The 14,189-nt window shown below is 46.1% G+C and overlaps 1 protein-coding gene across 1 annotated transcript in view; it reads left to right on the forward strand.

The window, feature by feature from the left end:
* Positions 1–1,416: 1,416 nt before the first annotated feature.
* Positions 1,417–14,189, forward strand: part of TTC39B (tetratricopeptide repeat domain 39B) — a 103,729-nt gene continuing 90,956 nt past the window's right edge. Inside the window, exon 1 of the mRNA XM_050942923.1 lies at positions 1,417–1,601. Coding sequence (XP_050798880.1) covers positions 1,557–1,601 — 45 coding nt within the window. The 5' untranslated portion in view covers positions 1,417–1,556. The remainder of the gene's footprint in view (positions 1,602–14,189) is intronic.

Genomic DNA, 14,189 nt, shown 5'->3' on the forward strand with positions numbered 1-14,189 from the left:
TTCCATTAGTTTGTCTCTCTCTCCACCCCCCTCATATTCTAATGGAAGCAGCAGTCATTGATTTATTTTAAACAAGCATCCCAAACATTTTATCATTGGACTAGTGAATAAGTGTCTGAAACTCTGGAAAGTGAATGATCATGAGTGAAACTGACTAGTCTGTTTTAATTGTCCACAGCAGGGATACCAGGTTAAGCCCTCTGGCGGGCTGGTCTGGTTTGTTTACCTGTCATGTCCGCAGGTTCAGCCGATCACGGCTCTCACTGGCCACGGTTCGCTGCTCCAGGCCAATGGAGGTGGTGGGAAGCGGAGGCCAGCACATCCCTCAGCCTTTGATGCTTCCCGCAGCCCCCATTGGCTTGAGACGAAAACCGTGGCCAGTGAGAGCCACGATTGGCCAAACCTGTGGACATGGCAGGTGAACAAACCAGCCTGGCCCGCCAGGGAGCTTACCCTGTCCAGCCGAGTGCCAAAGGTTGCTGATGTCTGGTGCACAGGGAAGTCCCACCAGTAAACAAGGCAGACTTTAGAAATTCTTGTAGTTGTAAGAACTCTGTGTAAGCTTGAAAGCTTGTCTCTCACCAACAGATGTTGGTCCAGTGAAAGATTATCTCACCCAATTATTCTTTCTAATATCCTGGGAGGGACACTGCTACAACACTGCATATGTTACTAATATGTAAACTAATTTTATCAGTGTGTAAATTGTAATATGTTAACATGTTATCCCCTTCTTCAACTGCTGCTGTTTTACCTCAGGGGGGACTGCTTTTTAAAATTGGCTTAAAAATAGAAGATTTTGTTCAATATGGTTTATCTTTCTTTTCTCCTGACCTTTTGGACCCTTTAGGATGCAGTGGGGGGTGGTGGTGGTGGTATGCCTGCTACAATCATGAGAGCTAGCAACTTCATTTTCATTTTAAAACGAAAGCTACTTGGTGGGCAGCCACTATCTTGCAAACTGAGGCTTAAAAAAGCGCCCCGACTTATCAGTCCAGTGGTGATAAAATTATGCGAGCTGGCAGCAATAGTTGCAGCAGGGGACAGAGCTGCAGCACGGGGAGACGAGGCGCTCGCCTCTGGCGCTGTCGCAGCTGTGATTTTGAGGCAGGCTGCTGGAGGGGGGACAGGGGTGGCTGTCCCAGGACAGGGGCTAGAGGCGCTGTGGGACGCTCTCGTGCCCTGAGGGGGAAAGCTCCATTCGCAGAGCAAAGTACCTAGAATGTCGGCGCCCGCCTGAGGGGGGGGCTTGGCATGCAAATGATGGGGCGTGTCCCAAATGTAGGCAGTAGAAGAGCCAAGTCGCAGGAGGCTGCCCGGGGTTGGATATGCAAATGAGGGGGCGGGACAGGGCCGTAGGAGCGGCTCCTCTTCCCCGCTGGACCGGCGAAGGGTGGCCGGAGACTCCGAGCCGGCGACCGCAGGGGAGGGGGCGGTTGGCAGCTGGCAGCGCCTGGCGCGAGGGGGAAGCCGTCGCGGAGGGGCCCTACCGGAGGGAGGCGCCGCCAGCCGGCCGTTGGGAGAAGCCGGCGGCCCCGTGCGCGGGCAGCTGGAACATGGCGAGCGCAGGCAGCGCAGCGGAGGAGGGCGCTGGCGAGGAGGTAACGCGGGCGGCGAGTCGGGTTCCCCGGGGCTCCGCGCACCCCGAGCCGAGCTGCGGTGCGGCCCCGCGCCCCCGGCCGCTGCCCTGTCCTGTTCACCGGCGGGGCGGGGGCCGGGCCAGCGGCGGGCTGGCGGCCAACAGGTGGGGAGAGCGCGGGCAGGAGGTGCCCGGCGGCGGGGGGACGCGGGGAGGCCCGCGGACACAGCCGCCCCCTGTCCCCCGGGTATCCTCGGCAGGGAAGCCCCGAGCCGGCAGCCCCAGCGGGAGCGCGGGGCTGCCCCGGGACATGCCGCTGCACCGGAGGGGCTGCTAAGACGCTTGGTCTCCACCGTCCGCCTCCCTCCATCCCTGCTGCCGCTTCCCCTCTCCCCCGTTCGCCTGCGGTCTCCCCCCGGGGATGTAGCACTTCCCCCGGCTGCTCGGTAGGGCGCTGCTGGTAACCAGGCGGCTGGGTCAGCGCCTGTCAGTGGCCTTGGTCGGCGCTACAGAATCGCTGTCAAGCGGGAGCGTAAACCTGAGAGAGTCGGGGAAAGGGAACTTGATGTTGAAACTGACGCCACCTGTATTTCACCGCCCCTGTCATTCTGTGTAGGCGGCTTAGAGGGACGTGGGCAAACACTGCCACTTCTTTCTGAGTCACGCACCTAGTTTTGTTATAAGCAGTAACTTTTCTCCTCTGATATTTTTAGGCGTATTGACTAGTGAAACTGACTCTCCAGAGTAATGATAATTTGCATAGACTTTCCTGTTCTCGGAGCATCTTTTGCTCAACAGAGAGAAACATTTAAAACCAAGAAATAAATAAATGCAGTAATTGGCAGGGCTACTCCATAACAGCTATAGTACCAGCTTTCAACTCTTCTGTCTCTTATAGTCTGTTTACTCTTTAAAGGTGGGTACAGGGAGAGTAAAAGGGGAGTGGGGATCCCCCCCCATTAATCCTGACTATTATGGCTTTCATCAGAGAGTGTTTACTGATTAAATGTTCATGCTATTTTTGGGAAAACATGAAGTGTGAAAATATAAGAATAGGCACTGAAAGAGCTGTTGGAGTCTCCTGATTCAGGGCAGCCCTGCGTTGGTTTTCATTTGGCTCTCATTTTGAGGGCTAGAAACCACTTCAAAACAAACACAAAACTGAGGTTCTGGAGCATGGTTCGGTAAGCAGGGGTGGATTTGGTGAGGTAAGGGGATGGACACTGAATTCTCGCCTTGGACTTCTCTGCTTTTAGCCTTTGCTTTAATTTGTTTTTTATTTCCTGTCTTGCTGTGGGTTGCTCCCTGTCTCCTTGGTTCTGTTATTCTCCCTTCTTTTTGCAGTACTAGTACTTAGGGCTCCCTTTCTCCTCCCTGTCAGTCAGAGGTTAGCTTATGCCCTGAAGTAAGGAGGAGTTATCTTATCTTGTGTGACACTAGGTGTTCTCATCTATATAAATGTTTAACTCTTTGATTTCTGCTAAGCTCTTTGCTCCAATGATATTTCATGGTAGGCCAATTATGAGTTTTATTTTTAAACAAGCACTTTGTTGCATTAGTTTTAAACATATTACCTTTCAATTTAATTGAATCCCCTACTCTGTTCCTATAGTTTATATTGTTCTTTGGATAGCCACCTCACTTAATCCCCTCTGAACTAAATTGTCCTGATTTTTTTCACACTCTTCAGACAGCCTCTCCATTCTTCTGATTATTTTATTTTCTGTTTCTGGACTTCTGTTTCTGCTGTATCTCCTTTTGAGATAATGGAACACTATTCCAGGTGAGAATGTGCCATTTTCTTTTAATGTTTTTCTATTCCAGTCTTTAAACATTCCAATATTAACTCCTTTTTGTAATTCTCACCGACTTTCAGCTAAAACTTTACCTCGGGGGTTCTCAGACTGGGGGTTGTGACCCTTTATGGGGTTGTGAGGTTATTACTGGGGAGTCGCAAGCTGTGAGCCTCCTTCCCAAACCCCGCTTCACTTCCAGCATTTATAATAGTGTTAAATTTAAAACATTTTTTATATTTATGTGAGGGGTCACACTCAGAGGCTTGCTGTGTGAAAGGGGTCAACAATACAGAAGTCTGAGAACTACTGTTTTAATGGAACTATTCACAAGGGTGCCCAAGTTAGCTTTCTGAGTTGTTAATTCTTTTTAGTCCTCCTGATTTCCAGCTTAAACTTTGATCATCTTCATGTTCCTTTCTATTGGCTTCACTTTCATTTTCTGAAGGATGCCTATCTAGTGTAACCCCTTGACTTTTGCCATTCAACCATACTCTCTCCTCCCCCAACCCCTTACCTGCCGTGTTACCAGCATACTTACTCATACCACAACAGTCACATGGATTTTAAGGCAGTCCTGACAGGGAAGCACAGATGAGTCTTTTTATAAAGGGGAAGAGAGCTCAGGTAAATGTGTATCTATATTGTTCCTTATAAGCATTTTTTTACTTTTTATTGCCCAAGATCTCCTCTCCCTCCTTTTCCCCATTTGAAAATGGCATCTGTCCCATCTGCAAGTTTAGAAAACAAAGGCATTGGTGTTTCACTTCTCACTTAAGTTCTAAAATATTAGAAAATCAGTATGATCAAGTGCATGAGGTAATATCTTTTATTGGACCAACTTCTGTTGGTGAGAGAGACAAGCTTTTGAAAGGTGTGTAAGCAGGGTAAAAGTAATTTACAGGACTTACCGGTACTGCAGGAGTCCTGAGGGGGGCATGGCCTCATCCGGAAGAGGCGTAGCCTGAACCGGCAGAGGCAGTGCCTCTCAAGATTTAAAGGCCCTGGGACACCGGCTGTGGCTGGGAAATCAACCTGGGACTCCCAGTTACAGAGATAGTGGGAACCCCTGGGGCTTAGGAGAAATTAAAGGGCCCAGGGCTCCGGCCGCCACAGAGCTCTGGGCCCTTTAAATCCCCACCACAGCTCTGGCAGCCGGAGCTGTGGGCAGGATTTAAAGGGCTCTGGGCTCCCTGCAGCCGCGGGAGCTCTGAGCCCTTTAAATCCTGGCCCCAGCCCGGCCGCCAAACCTGCGGGTGGGATTCAAAGGGCTCTGGGTTGCCCGCAGCTGCAGGAGCTCTGAGCCCTTTACATCCCTGCCGTGGAAGCCGGTGCGGTCTAGCACAGTGTGCTGGCTTTTGCCAACATGCCATACCATACTGTACCGGCTTAGTTTCGCCTCTGTATGTAAGTTCAAAAACTTCTCTCTCACCAACAGAAAGTGGTGCAATAAAAGATATTACCTCACTGGCTCTGTCTAATATCCTGGGACCAACACAGCTATAATGCACAACATAGAAAAATATTCGGATAGTCAGAATTACAGTCTATATAAGATCATTGTCCTCAGTTTTGATAGAGGTAGAAGAAAGGTGGCATCCACTTTTCTATTCTTTGTCTCATTGGATTAGGCTGCTGGGACCACTTGAAGTTCTTTGTTCCCCTGAATAGGGCTGTCCCTCTCATCCTCTTGAGCATCCTTGCTGAAACTTTCATGGAGGTACTCTGCAATCCTCTCCCAAACATTTCTGGGAATGGTGGCTTTGTTTCTCTCCTTATCACAGGGGAACTTTCCCCTACACAAGCTGCTGTGAACTGTGCTACCACTGGATTAGCCACAATGCACAACATGTTTTGTAACATGAATGAAACGTTATATGAATATGTAAATGTGAATGTTTATTTATTTGATGTTTTTAAAGTATGTCACGCGTTTAAAGTGCTGCTAAAATGTTTTAATCTGTTTCTTTGCATACATAGGGGCCACTCTGACCTGCTGAGTCAGGCAATAAACATTTAATTTGCACTCTAGCCCAGGCTTGGGTGGACACTACTTTCAGTCAGTGGCTCTGGCCCTCCAGAGCAATAACCATCAGGTAGTCTTTAGCCCAGCTTTCTGGCTAAGGTGGACAGTGCACACAGTGTGAAGGCTTTTTATTTCATTTTTTTAATGTGAAGATATACCTATCTCAGAGCTGGAAGGGACCCCAAAAGGTTATTGAGTCCAGCCCCCTGCCTTTACTAGCAGGACCAAGTACTGATTTTTGCCCTAGAGCCTGAAGTGACCCCCTCAAGAACTGAACTCACAACCCTAGGATTAGCAGACCAATGCTCAAAACCAATAAGCTATTTCTCCCCCTAAGGCTTGCAGCCTTCTGGCTAGGGCAAGCCACAGACAAGGCAAGGCCTTCTGGCCTAGAGTAAGTAGATCACCACCCAAGGATTGAGGTTAGCAGGAGGAATAGGGGGATCCAAGCCCACCTTACTTCACAGGGTCCCAGCCCAGGGCCCCTATCAGTGGTAGGGGATCCCACCATTGGGTCAGCAAGGATCCTGCCAAAACACACTGTCTCCTACTGCACCAGCACAATCTGACCAAGGTCTGGTTCCCCTAGGCTACCTCCTGCCCTAGTCCATTGGTAGGTGGCTCCGTAGCTTGCAGGTCCTCAGTCTCCTTGGGGTAAGTGGAGTACAGCAGTCCCGGAAGCTCCTCTCCACTCTCAACCTCCTCCAAGGGCAGAGTGTCTTACAACTCAGGGTCTAGTCCACAGTCCTACAGCAGGCTAAAGACTGCCTCATTCATTAGCTCCAGGCCAACTGAGCTGAATGGCTCTTATACTTCTTGTCACTCCCCTCTGCTTCCAGCATAGGGGGTGGGGCTGGATTAGCTCCACCACAAAGGAGAGCATAGTGGTCCCTGTGTCTCAGGCTTGGAGGAGGCCACTCCACCTCACTAAAGCACATAAAGTTTAATTTTTGGAAATTCAGAGTATGTTTACTAGTTTACACCAAGCATAATTGCTGCATTACATAATTCATAATGGGAGTCAATAAACTCATCCACATTTAAATTCTGTACATGCAAAAGCACACTATTTCATTATACAATGCTACTGTTACTGACTATTAATGCTTTTTTTAAAGCACAACCTCTCTCAGCCATATAGCTCCATGGTTCGCTTTTCTAAAAGCCCTTGTGTCTGGCTGTTCAGAATTAGCAGGCAGCCAGTCCACCTCACCCTCTGCCTCCTGTCGTCTTTTGCCTCACACATACTGTGTAATACACAACATGCAGGTATGACAATGAGGATGTTTGCCTCACTGAGATCCAATCTAGTCTGTTACCACTGCCAGTGACCCTTTAATCTACTGAAAGCACTTTCAACAGTCATCCTGCACCTGCTGAACTGCTAGCTGAAACTTTCTTTAGTGCTTACAGGATGGGGAGTATACAGCTTCAGGAGCTAGGAAAGCAAAGGGTAGGCTGGGTTCCCTGAATCACCATTTCAACCTTTCAACTTTGTCAATGGGAATGCACCAGTTGGGGAAGAATAGTATCTCTGCTTGCAGCTTTTGGAAAAGTTCTGTATTCTTAAAGATGTGAGCATCATGTACCTTCCCTAACTAGCCCACATTGTCATTGAAGTACCCTCACTGATTCACTAGGACTTGCATAACCATGAAAAATACCCCCTTCTGTCTATGTTCTTGCTAGCAAGGTGGGATGGTGTCAAAATAGGGTTGTGTGTGTGCTGTTTATGCCTGAATTTGGGCACCCCATTGCTGCAAATCTTCTACTCTTTTCTGCACATTGCCTAAAGTTTCAGTCATGGGCAGCAGGATATGCTTAATGGCGATGCACACTTGGGGGACTGTGGATTTTTGAGCTCAAAATGAGTAGCCTCTGACCAGGGGCAATCCAGCATTGCATGACTGCCAGTTACTTCTCCACCGTCAAGGCAGTTTTCAGTTTGGTTTCCTTGCTCTGAATGGCTGAGGTGGGCACAGAACACAGATCCAGGAATGTGGCCTTTCTCATCTGAAAGTTCTTCACTATTGCTATCATCCCTATGATACAATCCCATCTATCGGTGCTTGCATCTTGGGCTCAGAAGTGACATGAATAGCCAGCAGCAACTATGTCCATTAGTATCCAGTTATTGTGATTGAACATCACCGCTTCATCCTCCTCGCATTTACTGTTGTAGTAATACTCATTGAAGGTATGCAAATACAGTAGAATTACACATACTGTATTACCAATGGTTATTAGAATTGTGCTGAGCTCTGCAAGGTCCATGCTTCTGATAGAGAGATGGCAGAGACCAAAAAGCACTATACAGTACTATGGGAGTTTTAAAAAAGATGCAAAAATTATGGCATACAACAAGCACTATGCTATGTTGAAAGTAGTATGGTGGGAATTTAGCCCCCTAGTTTCCAGGAATCCATGGGCAAATTGCTGACTTTCCAGAAAACAATGTGAAAATATCCTATAAGACTTTGTGCCAGATGGGCTTGCACAGCATGCTGGGATACCTCCCCATTTGCTCTGCAGTTTTCATCAACCTAACCTATGGGTCGGCAACCTTTCAGAAGTGGTGTGCTGAGTCTTCATTTATTCACTCTAATTTAAAGTTTCACGTGCCGGGAATACATTGTAATGTTTTTTAGAAGGTCTTTCTCTATAAGTCTATATATTATATAACTAAACTAGTGTTGTATTGTAAAATAAACAAGGTCTTCAAAATGTTTAAGAAGCTTCATTTAAAATTAAATTAAAATGTCGATCTTACGCCACCAGCCCGCTGCTGGTCTGGAGTTCTGTTCCACTAGGCCGGCAGTGGGCTGAGCAGGGCCTGCGGCTGGGACCCCCTCAGGCAAGGGTCCGGCAGCCAGAACCCCAGATGGGCAGCAGGCTGTGCGGAGCTGGCATCCAGGACCCCAGACTGGCAGTGGGCTGAGCGGCTCAGCCCACTGCCGCTCAGGGGTTCCATCCACCAGCTCCTCTTCAGCCCACTGCCAGTCTGGGGTCCTGGTCCTGCCCACATACACTGGGTACCTACCTTCTCCCTGGTTCTGGCCCATTCTCCTCCTCTCTCTGCACTGAGCTGAGGGTGGGAGTGCACTGAGCACAGGGCTGGGGGCGAAGGGTCTGACCAGGAGCTAGAATGAGGGAGGGGGTTCAGGGTTGGGGCAGGAGGTTTGGGTGTGAGGCACTTACCTGGGCAGCTCCCATTTGATGCGAGGGGTGCAGGTGGGAATGTGGGTGTGTGTGTGCAGGAGCTCCCGTTTGGCGCTCAGCGTGGGGGTGGGTTTGTGGGGGGGGGGGGGTGCAAGAGTCAGCTCAGGGTCACATTTTCTCATCCTTGCATATGAAAAGTATCTAAAGTATACATGCCAACAAACGTTGTGAAAGAGATTATTATTATTATTTATTATTTTTTAAAGGATGCAAAGGCACCTATCAATCACTGAGAGGTTTTAAACCTTAAAGAAAAAAAAGCTTGCAAAAATTCACTCAAGGTTACAAAGAATCAACTGCAAACTTTAAAAATGGAGTTAGGTTGATATTAGAATTACTTTCCCCACTTGCATATTCTTTATTCTAAATCCCTCTCCACAACTTCTGCTGCTTTCTGTAAATAAGTACTTGGAATTTATTTTATAGTTGTCAAGATAGGTTGATAGCAACATAAACAGTTGTGTTGCTGTCCTATAAACCCAGTACTGAAGAAAGTCTATCATATAGAGAATAACAGCAAAAGTTTGTGGATTTTTCTCCTGCCCACTCTGCTTCACCTCTGTGTTTAACAGGGTGGGTGAAGATGTCCCCTTCTCAGAAGTAAGAAGAAAGACATGCAGGAGTTGAGTACTTGCCAGCTAGAAGGGAATGAAGTGCAGCCTGCCTAAATTTAAATACACTATGGCCACCTTAGATATGTTTGCAGCTATTTCCCAAATGTAAATACAGTGGAACGTGTATTTACACGTGACCTTTGGGGTCCAAAAAATTCTATCATGCTAAATGCGGGGTTGTGGTATAGTGGGTTTTCAAACCAGTCAGTTTTTCAGTGGTCCCCAAAAGCAGTGCATTGATGTGTGCCGCCTAGTGCCCCTGGTGCCTAGTGCCCAGCAGGGGAGTGGAGCCGCGGCCCCCCCGCCTGCCGGGGACAGAGAACTCCGGGGCTGCGGGCGCTGGTGCTCTCTGTCCCCAGCAGGTGCGGGGCCGCGGCTTCTTTCTGGCTTCAAGAGAAGTGGGAGAGAAGCTGTGGCCCTGCGCCTGCCGGGGACAGAGAGCACTGGTGCCTGCAGCCCCGGAGTTCTCTGTCCTTGGCAGGCGGGGAGCCGTGGCTCCTCTTGAAGCGGGAAAGAAGCCACAGCCCCGCACCTGCCAGGGTCAGAGAGCAGTGGCTCCAGCAGCTTCGGAGAAGCTGGAGAGAAGCTTCGGCCTTGTGCCTGCTGGGGACAGAGAGCACCAGGGCCAGCAGCCTCGGAATTCTCTGTCCTCGGCAGGTGCAGGGCTGCAGCTTCTCCCCCCTGCCATGGTGTTGGGGACCATTGGTACAGTACTGTACTGTATTATACCTTAAAGGGGAGCCAACCTGTGATTGCATTATATGCAATTTCGCATTATGGCGGGGCGTGTTATTGCAAGGTTTGACTGTAGATAATTTCCAGAGAAGTGTTTTGGAAAGTCTTTGGGGTGTGAACTATAACTATTTGTGGAATGTGACAGACTTGTATTGCTAGAGGAATCAGAAGTTGTTTTATAATAAACTGTGTATCATTAATAGTGTGTGAACATAACTTGTTGCATTTAATTTCCTAGTAACTTGAGGATGCTCTTTTGTATCTCTAAATTATTAGCCCAGGATATAGTGTCTTTATAACCAACAGGAAGCATCCTCAGGTTCTAACTTAAATAGACTTTGACAAAAGAATATTCTACTTCTCTAAGGACTAGGACCAGATGTCTTCTCCCTACTCTAGTCCAGGGTAAATCTAATGCAAGGGGGTTTCTTCAAGTGCTTGGTATTTTAGTTGTTATCTCAAAAACATAGTAATTATATGTTCTTGAAGCTGATGTTTATGGTTTTGAAGCCTGTTGTTTAGAGGCTTTCAAGAAGCTAGGTACATTAATATTGGAAAGTATGGTTAGCACTCCAATACTCAAGTGTAAGACTTCTGGACACAGCAGCTGGTGCTTGGAAGTCCAAGCATTTGGAATTTGGTCTTCTTTTAGGTAGTGATTTCACCGGTGTAACAACTTGGAAAACAGATCTGTAGATGGAAGTATACATCTCTATAAGACATCTCTATGTACTGTATGTGAACTTGTAAGAGAACATACTGTATACTGTCTTCCACTAAAACATAGAATCATAGGACTGCAAGGGACCTTAACATTGGACACTTCTATATGGAAAATGTAATATTGAAGGGATACTTTAAGCACTTCTCTGAGAAGAATAGTTGGATAATCTTTAGACAGACTTTCAATTAAAAAAAAATCTCTAGTTATCTCACTTGGAAAGATGCAGTTAAACCTTGACGTGATTGTTCTATTGCCTGGGCAGAGCTTAAAACATTGGGCGAGATTTGCCTACCATTAAGTTACTCTGTGCTGCCCTGGCATTGTAAAGAAGACTTAAAGACAGCTTAACTAGTTACTTGGGGATTCCCTTTCTATAGAGGGATCTGTGGGCACCTATGCCATTTCCCATTGGCCTTTATGTAGATGTGCCCATCCAAAAAGGAGTGTGGTCAAGAAGTGTCTGGCTGCTATAATGACCTTTTATGGTCATAGCATTCAGTTTTAAGGACTGAGTGGTGAGCTGTAAAAAGTGGCTTATGGATACGTCTCTTAGGCCCCAGACTTGTGCTAAACACAGCCTGTTCAATGAATCTGTGCCTCTAGTTCTAAGAATTCATCTACATAGCAAATTTTGCCTTTTTCAGGGGATGTTGGTGTAACATGTCCAAGTGGAGGAGGGTAAGAGCATGTTGGTTTGTGATCAAAGATGCTATATGGACTGGCTCTGAGAGGTGGCATCTACACTTTGAGCTAGGGGTGTGATTCCATTGCTCATGTACACTTATTTGCTCCTGAATCAGGTGGGTATGTACTCCGGCATGGCTCACCCATGCCTATCCTGCCACTATCCATGCTACCATGGCTACACTGCTACTTACACTTATGCTAGGACTTAGCGTGAATGTGCGTACACGAGCAAGGGAACTGCAACTCTAACTCGTAGTGCAGACATAGCTAAAGGGTGAACAGCTCCATTTGTGGTGTTGATGTGACCACCAAAGCACAATGATAACTTAAGTGTGGACAACTATTGCATTTAGCTAAACAATTCAGCAAAAGCCTTGCCAATTTATCCATTAGCTGGAGGAGTAACAGATACTTTAGGGTCCGGTTACAGTCATTGTCCTCTGCAATAATTTAAAGTGTAGTGGTGGAATCCTACATGCTAGGCTTTCTCTTCTTTATACTCATAAGAAGACAGGCACAAGGAACTTGCTTGCTTAGCCCTAATCCAGAGAAGTGATGGGAAGGAAACTAACCACTGCTGGGATTCCCTCTCCAGTCGGTTGGAGAACTGAGAAACAGGCCACTGTGGATCTCCCTTACCTAGGGAAAGAGAGGTTTTTAGGGCCTGGATGCCGAGAGAGAAACAAGTGCCACTTGAGCTTTTTCCCATGAGTGGAAGTATGTTTGCTAATGCTCCTGACTTGGCTTGGACTGGTCCAGAATTTTTTTGTACTGAGTTTCAGGCCCTGCTTAACTGGAGAAACTTGGACTCTTTCACTTGTAGTTCTGAACTCATATCAGCCAAGGCTGCTATCAAGATTGTGCTTTTTTTAGCCCAGTGGTTCTTAACCATAGGTACGCATATCTTTGTGGGTACGCAGATCTTCCAGAGGTTACATCAAGTCATGTAGAGACTTGCTTAGTTTTATAAGAGGCTACATAAAAGCATTACCAAAGTCGGTACAAACTAACATTTCACAGAGACAATGATTTGTTTATACTGCTCTATATACTATACATTAAATGTAAGTACAATATTTATATTCCAATAGATTTTATTTTACAATTATATGGTAAAATGAGAAAGTAAGCAATTTTTCAGTAATGGTGTGCTGTCACACTTTTGTATTTTTATGTCTGATTTTGTAAGCAAGTAGTTTTTAAGTGAGGAGAAACTTGGGGATATGTACGCTAGAAATCAGACTCTGAAAAGGGGTACAGTAGTCTGGAAAGATTTGAGAACCGCTGCTTTAGCCTATCTATCCTGCTGCTTGTTTTGTTTGGCCCCTTCTCAAGTCTCCCTGTCTCACTGCGGTGGAGAGCAGTAGATAAGGAGAGTGTGCACCATATCTCCAGCTATCCATGGGAAGAAAGTTGGGGAGGAGTGGAGAAGAAAGATAAATTCTGTAGGGTTGGAGCAGAGTGACAAAAGTAAAATTTACTTACACCTATGTAACTTTTCCATCTTAGAAGTGGGCATGTGGTGCTTCGTGAGACAGTATAACTCGATTATTCCTCCTCGTTTTCAAAGTACAGAGGCTCCTCTATCTCTTTTTAAAAAACAAAACAAAACAAAAAAACCTCTTTAGCTTCCCAATATATGGTCAGAAGGTGGAGCTGTTCTGAGGTCTGACTAGCTCCCTAACTCCAGCCAAGTACCCAAGCTGAGAAGACAAACCATAAATTCTAATGAATGAACATTTCAGAAGATTAGCCATCCCCAGGCAGGATACTTTATCTACATATATATTTTTATACCAAAAAATGACCAGACAGAAGGTATCCTCAATATTTGAAAGGAGTAACATTTGCAAGTGTGCATGATCTTTCAGCTCAGCATAAGGATATCCAAAGAAACAATCATCTGAGAGACTCAGCATAATCTGAGCAAGGCTCCCCACCCCCCTCTTTTTTTTTTAAACTGGAGGGGGGGATGGCACATACAATATGGATATTCCTTTTTGTATTGCAGCAGTGTTACAAATAAATATTTGTATCATGCCCCAGCCTGAGGATTACAACACACTGCAGAAACCTTAAGGAATATGATCAATAGCACTACTCTCCCCCAGAAAAAAGAGAATTTGAAGGCTTTACAGTAATTGTGAACTTTAGTAAAAATAACACACTTTTAAACTTCAGAATCATGCTCTGCCTTAAGGTTGCATCAGATTTTTCAGGGACGTTTAGAAACTACATTTAAAAACCACACGTGAGAAGTCAAGCAGAAGTTTACATAACTGCAGTGTTATAGTAATTCAATGTTATGAGCTACAAAATTATTTTTAAGAAAACTTAACCCTTACCTTGAGTCTAATAGAAGACCCTCCCCCACACACACCTGTCAAAACAATTTGTTGTATACTATGTTTAACTATCCATTGTCCAGATGAAAGGTCTCCAGTGTGAAGAACTCGTGCAACCCTGAAAAATCCAGTTAAACATATTTGCCTGTGTGCTGCTAATTGACACTTAACACTGAAGTAGCTGGCACTATTAAGCTGTGTTCTACTGAGCTTAACCAAAGTCTGTCTAAAACCTTGAGAAAGAGAGAGATTCAATAGCAGCTCAGTGTCTGTGGTGTGTGTTTTTTTTTTAATGTAATTTGGATTAAAGAGCTATTTATGGCCACAGCTTGCTTTTATCAGTAGAAAATACAGGATGGCTGTTGGCCAGTCTATTTTAGAAGAGACATAGGGCTGTTAATTTGACAGTCTGGCAGAAGTAGTAGCAGGATGGCATATCTAAAATAATATGGCTGTAATGAAATGAA

This window comes from Gopherus flavomarginatus, chromosome 3, assembly GCF_025201925.1.
Source record: "Gopherus flavomarginatus isolate rGopFla2 chromosome 3, rGopFla2.mat.asm, whole genome shotgun sequence".
Classification (NCBI taxonomy): domain Eukaryota; kingdom Metazoa; phylum Chordata; order Testudines; family Testudinidae; genus Gopherus; species Gopherus flavomarginatus.